At 44.0% G+C, this 7,500-nt stretch overlaps 1 protein-coding gene across 1 annotated transcript in view; it reads right to left on the reverse strand.

Annotated features, from left to right (window-relative positions):
• Positions 1-5,057, reverse strand: part of LOC138951034 (uncharacterized) — a 16,651-nt gene extending 11,594 nt beyond the window's left edge. The window contains exons 1-3 of the mRNA XM_070322716.1: positions 4,899-5,057; positions 2,424-2,481; positions 294-527 (exon numbers count right to left, since the gene is read on the reverse strand). Coding sequence (XP_070178817.1) covers positions 294-527; positions 2,424-2,481; positions 4,899-4,901 — 295 coding nt within the window. The 5' untranslated portion in view covers positions 4,902-5,057. The remainder of the gene's footprint in view (positions 1-293; positions 528-2,423; positions 2,482-4,898) is intronic.
• Positions 5,058-7,500: the final 2,443 nt, after the last annotated feature.

Genomic DNA, 7,500 nt, shown 5'->3' on the forward strand with positions numbered 1-7,500 from the left:
AGGGAGTGAGGGGAGGAGAGAGAGGGAGAGTGAGAGAAAGAAGGGTCGGGGCGCTGATGTAGACCGCCAGGACCGCTCCCTCTGCAACACAATGACTACACATGATTGTTTTCATCACCGTGGGGAGGGGGGAGGAGGGAGGTGGAGAAGGGGGGGGGGGGGGGGAGAAAGGGAGAGAGAGGGGGTGAGTGAAGGGAGAGAAAAAGTGAGAGAGGAGCGCTGATATGGACCATCAGGAAGACCCCCACTGCAACACAATGATGAGGGATTATTTTTGTTGTCATCCACCCTACCGTCTCCACTCAGGGCGCCCTCGGCAGTGACGCGGTCGTTCTTGGCGTGTGTGACGGTGCCGCCGGTCCGCTCTGACGCCACGGGGACGGTGACGTTGTCCTTCAGCTGGTCCACCTGCAGCAGGATGATGAGGTTGACGTCAGCATCGACGTTGCTGGGCGCCCGGCACGTGATCGTCAAGGTCTTGGTCGTGCCGTTCACTACGTTGGAGGGCTCGGCCACGAAGCTCAGGTCTGGAACCAACGGCAAGGAGTGTTGTTTTTTTATTTAGAGAGAGAGAGAGAGAGAGAGAGAGAGAGAGAGAGAGAGAGAGAGATAGTGAGAGTGAGAGTGTGTGAGAGAGAGAGAGAGAGTGAGAGAGAGAGAGAGAGAGAGAGAGAGAGAGAGAGAGAGAGAGAGAGAGAGAGAGAGAGAGAGAGAGAGAGAGAGAGAGAGAGAGAGAGAGCGTTCTGTTGAGTCGATCGCCGAATTTGGAAACTTTTTGTGACATTCCACAAAAGTCAGACCTTTGTGAAAAGGTCATGCATAGGCTGAAGTTTATGTCCCCCAAATCTAAAGCGATTCAGTCAACAGATGTAGAAGTTGCATTTTTGGAGGGTCACCCTGTATATTTCGTACATGTATTTGAGCATTCGGGACTTTTCAGTCGCTAAAAGTAGTACCCACGAAGTGTAGCTTCTCAACCCATTAGCTATCGAGGATTCAGGCCTGTTCGACTGGGAGGTTATTGTTTTGGTTGCTGGTTGTTTACCGACAATTATTCCCCCCTCTGCTTCTTTACCTCTGTAAACTTGTAGAGCTAGTTATTTTTCGATAAACACCCAGCAACCAAACAAATAACGACCCAGCAACAGCCTGAATCCTCGATAGCGCAATGGGTTGAGAAGCTGTTCTGCGTCGGTACTACTTTTGCGACTGAAAAGTTCCGAACGCTCTAATGTACGAAGTATACATCTCTGGAGCAAACAATACAAACATACCGCATTTAAATTAACAACTACAGGCTTGAACACATGAATCTCCATATAAAATCCATGAGTTTGGTTGTTTTCTGAATCTAGGTCTGCTGTGCACAAACGTTCATCACAAGCAAATTCCCAAGGCAAGTAACTCTCATACTTTGTCTAGCGACAAGAGTAGTTCCCCTTTCAAATTACTTTTCACTCAGTTTCTTCGACAACAGACTGCAATCCGACAGTCAGTTTTCAACAATATTTCAGTTAATAAACAGATCACACGCAACCAAATGCACACATCTCATCAATTTAAACAACATAAAGCGGTTTCATACACTATTTTCCCCAGAAAACTGAACTTCATACAGTTTTTAACGTTGGAACACGGGTGCAAAAGTTCGTCTGCTAGTCCCATTTGACGAAAGAACATTATCCTAAGCGATACCAAAACATATACAGAACACACAATATCTGCCTTTGCCGCCACAGCAGAATAACAGCATATCTGTGTACTTGATTTTAGTCCAAAATAGGAAAACTGACAAGAAGTGTTAACAGAATGGAATTATTTGCACGGAACCGGCTGTACAACCGCACATTAATCGATCGCCTGCGCAGGTTGACTGGTTGAGAGAATAGGATTCGATCAAACTTTCGCAAAAAAACTCCTCTTTTCTTTGAATAACTGAAGAAAGGAGGAATAAAGAGGTTACACACCTCGTCTCAGTGATTATAAAAAATAATGGTCTCAGTTCGCGGTCATGAAAAAGCTCGCTAAAGCTCGCATTTTTCATGATCCGCTAACTTCGACCATTATTTTTAATAATCACTGAGACTCGGCATGTAACCTGTACATACACACCCCTTCCGGTTGATAGATGGAAAGAAGCAGAAGGGGGGAATAAGCGTTATTCGCTGGTGTAAGGGAACTAACCTGCTCTTTATAACAGTACTTTTTTCTCAAAGTTGCTTCCCTTGCCGTATTGTGTGTGTGTGTGTGTGTGCGCGTGCTTGTGTGTGTGTACGCACATGCATGTGTGCGTGAGAGTATGTGCTGTTTTGTGTGTGCCAATGTGGTGGTGTATGTGTATGTGTTTTTGTTGTTTCTGTTGTTTGTTTGTTTGTTTGTTCAGTTTTGTTGTTGTTTGTTTGTATGTGGGAGCGTGTACCCACCTTGGCAATGAGCAAGAGCCAGCAGAGCAGCGGCGATGAAGAGACAGGCGATAGGATTCTGCAACACAGTTGACACACACCAGTGAAACTAACACCTCAACCAATACACTATATTATGTGAGTCAATGACCTCATGCACATCGCACGAGGTGGGCGGGGCCTGTAGGTTGGGTTGTGCTCTGTGTCTAGCACCATCACCGAGTCGCATTAAGTAGATACAAACTAAACGTTCCTAAAAGACGGGCGCACTGGCCTAGCAGTTAAGACATCGGCCTTCCGTGTTGATGGTTCGGGGTTTGAATCTCAACCGCGACTGGTGTAGATTGTCCTGATCTCCCAGGTTAATGTATGTGCAGACTGCTTAGTGCCTTATCCCCCTTCGTGTTTACGTGCAGACACAAGACCACATACGCACGGTAAAGATCGTGTAGTGCATGTCAGAGCACGGTAAAGATCGTGTAGTGCATGTCAGAGCACGGTAAAGATCGTGTAGTGCATGTCAGAGCACGGTAAAGATCGTGTAGTGCATGTCAGAGCACGGTGAAGATCGTGTAGTGCATGTCAGAGCACGGTGAAGATCGTGTAGTGCATGTCAGAGCACGGTGAAGATCGTGTAGTGCATGTCAGAGCACGGTGAAGATCGTGTAGTGCATGTCAGAGCACGGTGAAGATCGTGTAGTGCATGTCAGAGCACGGTGAAGATCGTGTAGTGCATGTCAGAGCACGGTAAAGATCGTGTAGTGCATGTCAGAGCACGGTAAAGATCGTGTAGTACATGTCAGAGTACGGTGAAGATCGTGTAATGCATGTCAGAGCACGGTAAAGATCGTGTAGTACATGTCAGAGCACGGTGAAGATCGTGTAATGCATGTCAGAGCCCGGTGAAGATCGTGTAGTGCATGTCAGAGCACGGTAAAGATCGTGTAGTGCATGTCAGAGCACGGTGAAGATCGTGTAGTGCATGTCAGAGCACGGTAAAGATCGTGTAGTGCATGTCAGAGCACGGTGAAGATCGTGTAGTGCATGTCAGAGCACGGTGGGTTATAGAAACACGGAGAACAAAAAACACACACGGCGCATCCCTCGAAAATGGAGTATGGCTGCCTAAAGCTACTCTTACACTGTGCCGAATTGCCCTTGCGAATAGCATTTTCCAATAATTCACAATGATCGGGACATGGTCGCAAGACTTTCGTAAATGTTCTTAACTATTCGTTACAATTCGTCTCTTGTTTTGAACATAGCAACTTGCTCCTAATATTCGCAAGGAAGTCATATTGCTATTTTTCTCGCAACGTACTCGTTAGTACTCGCAAGACATTTGTAATCATCGCTTACATTTGAATTAATCAGATTTCTTATTAAAGTTCCGAAGTGCCCTTACTCTCATCTGAGTCGAGGGTCACACACACACACACACACACACACCTACGCACGCACGCACGCACGCACAGACCGACAGACAGACAGACAGACAGAAAGACAGACAGTGTAGTGCAGGCAGACAGACAGACAGACACACAACACAGACACACAGACACACACACACTGTGAGGGAAAGAGAGAGACTCGGAGAGAGATTCATATCAAGTTGTAGTCAAGAAACTCAGAAACCGGGCCTTGTTTTGACGGCAATATCTTCAAGCAACATCTCAGAACAGAAAATGACATCATTCACCAACATCTCTTATTTGACAGAAAAGCTACAAATACTGGCAGTTTCCATGGAAACGGAGAGTTGAGACAGTGTAATCGGCATCTTGAAAGAGCGAGGGAATGCCAACGTCATTTCACAGATCGCTGCTACTGCTAACCGTGAGACTACAGACTGATATGGGTCCTAGGTTTCCCGCGCAGAAGAATGCAAGGCCTTAAGTGCTGTTCACATGGCACTGAGACTTGCAACCAACTTCCCTCCAACTTTCAAGTGATTTACGTCGGTGGCAAGTCAAATCAAAATCGCTGCCCATGTGACTGAAAGTAAGAAAGAAAGAAATAGAGAACGAAAGAAAGAAAGAACGAACGAACGAACGAACGAACGAACGAACGAACGAACGAACGAACGAAATAAAGAACGAAAGAAAGATAAAAAGATAGAAAGAAAGAATGAACGAACACAAAAAAGAAAGAGAGAAAAAAAAGGAAGAACGAAAGAAAGAAAGATAAAAAGAAAGAAAAGAACGGTCTCCTTGGGACAGAGAGAGAGAGAGAGAGAGAGAGAGAGAGAGAGAGAGAGAGAGAGAGAGAGAGAGAGAGAGAGAGAGAGAGAGAGAGATAGAGAACTTTGAACTTTGAACTTTATTACAGGAAAGATAGCATTAGGTCCGCAGGACCTTTCTTACAGAGAGAGAGAGAGAGAGAGAGAGAGAGAGAGAGAGAGAGAGAGAGAGAGAGAGAGAGAGAGAGAGAGAGAGAGAGAGAGAGAGAGAGAAAGGAACACTTGGAGAAAGAAAGAAAGAAATAGCCGTAACTTACCATATTTGAAATATGTCCCTTCAACAGCACAGACTGTTATTCCCAACAGACGTTGACCCCGACAGCAACAGAGTGGCACTGAAGGAACGACGTAACGCGAACACTGAAGCAGCACACGGCGTGTAGCTGTAAGAGTGTATGTGTGTATGTGGCACACTGCACTAACGGCAAGCAACAAAGCCCGGTGAGTCAACGACTCCGGTCTCTCTTTCCTGCTTTCTCTGGCACCGCCGGTTTTCCATCTGCAGAGCTGTTGCGATGCACGTGCCACGGTTTTTTTTCTCGAAGATAAAGAAGTTGTAAATTCAGCGACGGTTCAGTCTCACGCATTAGTGCAGGACAAAGAGAGACAAGTCGCGTAAGGCGAAATTACTACATTTAGTCAAGCTGTGGAACTCACAGAATGAAACTGAACGCACTGCATTTTTTCACTATGACCGTAGTCCGCCGCTTGTGCATAACGGAGTGAAACTGACGAGCCTGTTCAGCGGGGTAGTGGTTTCGCTGTGCTGCATAGCACGCTTTTCTGTACCTCTCTTCGTTTTAACTTTGTGAGCGTGTTTTTAATCCAAACATATCATATCTATATGTTTTTGGAATCAGGAACCGACAAGGAATAAGCTGAAATTGTTTTTAAATCGATTTCGGAAATTTAATTTTGATCATAATTTTTATATTTTTAATTTTCAGAGCTTGTTTTTAATCCAAATATAACATATTTATATGTTTTTGGAATAAAAAAATGACGAAGAATAAGATGAAATTGTTTTTGGATCGTTTAATAAAAAAATAATTTTAATTACAAGTTTCCGATTTTTAATGACCAAACTCACTCATTAGTTTTTAAGCCACCAAGCTGAAATGCAATACCAAACCCCGGCCTTTGTCGAAGATTGCTTTGCCAAAATTTCAATCAATTTGATTGAAAAATGAGGGTGTGACAGTGCCGCCTCAACTTTTACAAAAAGCCGGATATGACGTCATCAAAGGTATTTATCGAAAAAAAGAAAAAAACGTCCGGGGATATCATTCCCAGGAACTCTCATGTCAAATTTCATAAAGATCGGTCCAGTAGTTTAGTCTGAATCGCTCTACACACACACACGCACAGGCAGACACACACACACACACACACACACACACACACACACACACACACACACACACACACACACACACACACACACACACACACACACACACATACACCACGACCCTCGTCTCGATTCCCCTTCTATGTTAAAATATTTAGTCAAAACTTGACTAAATATAAAAAGTCGCGTAAGGCGAAAATACAACATTTAGTCAAGTAGCTGTCGAACTCACAGAATGAAAACTGAACGCAATGCAACGCAGCAAGACCGTATACTCGTAGCATCGTCAGTCCACCGCTCAGTGCGCTCACGGCAAAGGCAGTGAAATTGACAAGAAGAGCGGGGTAGTAGTTGCGCTGAGAAGGATTTCACGCTTTTCTGTACCTCTCTTCGTTTTAACTTTCTGAGCGTGTTTTTAATCCAAACATATCATATCTATATGTTTTTGGAATCGGGAACCGACAAGGAATAAGATGAAAGTGTTTTTAAATTGAGTTCGACAATTTAATTTTGATAATAATTTTTATATTTATATATTTAATTTTCAGAGCTTGTTTTTAATCCAAATATAACATATTTATATGTTTTTGGAATCAGCAAATGATGGAGAATAAGATGAACGTAAATTTGGATCGTTTTATATTTTTTTTAATTATTTTTTACAATTTTCAGATTTTTAATGACCAATGTCATCAATTAATTTTTAAGCCACCAACTTGAAATGCAATACCGAAGTCCGGGCTTCGTCGAACATTACTTGACCAAAATTTCAACCAATTTGGCTGAAAAATGAGGGCGTGACAGTGCGGCCTCAACTTTAACAAAAAGCCGGATATGACGTCATCAAAGACATTTATCAAAAAAATGAAAAAAACGTTCGGGGATATCATACCCAGGAACTCTCATGTCAAATTTCATAAAGATCGGTCCAGTAGTTTGGTCTGAATCGCTCTACACGCACGCACGCACACACACACACACACACACACACACACACACACACACACACACACACACACACACACACACACACACACACATACACACACACACATACACCACGACCCTCGTCTCGATTCCCCCCTCTATGTTAAAACATTTAGTCATAACTTGACTAAATGTAAAAAGGTAGGCAGCTAGCCGCAACGTCCAGTGTGAACTCAGCCTGCATGACATGGATACCGTACTGTATGGCTAGCCGCAACCTCCAGTGTGAAATCAGTGACGGTTCAGTCTCACGCATGCAGGACACAGAGAGAAACAAGTCGCGTAAGGCGAAATTACTACATTTAGTCAAGCTGTGGAACTCACAGAATGAAACTGAACGTAGTCCGCCGCTAGTGCAAAAGGCAGTGAAAGTGACGAGCCTGTTTGACGCGGTAGCGATTGCGCTGTGCTTCATAGCACGCTTTACTGTACCTCTCTTCGTTTTAACTTTCTGAGCGTGTTTTTAATCCAAACATATCCTATCTATATGTTTTTGGAATCAGGAACCGACAAGGAATAAG

This window comes from Littorina saxatilis, linkage group LG16 (genome assembly GCF_037325665.1).
Source record: "Littorina saxatilis isolate snail1 linkage group LG16, US_GU_Lsax_2.0, whole genome shotgun sequence".
Taxonomy (NCBI): Eukaryota; Metazoa; Mollusca; class Gastropoda; order Littorinimorpha; family Littorinidae; genus Littorina; species Littorina saxatilis.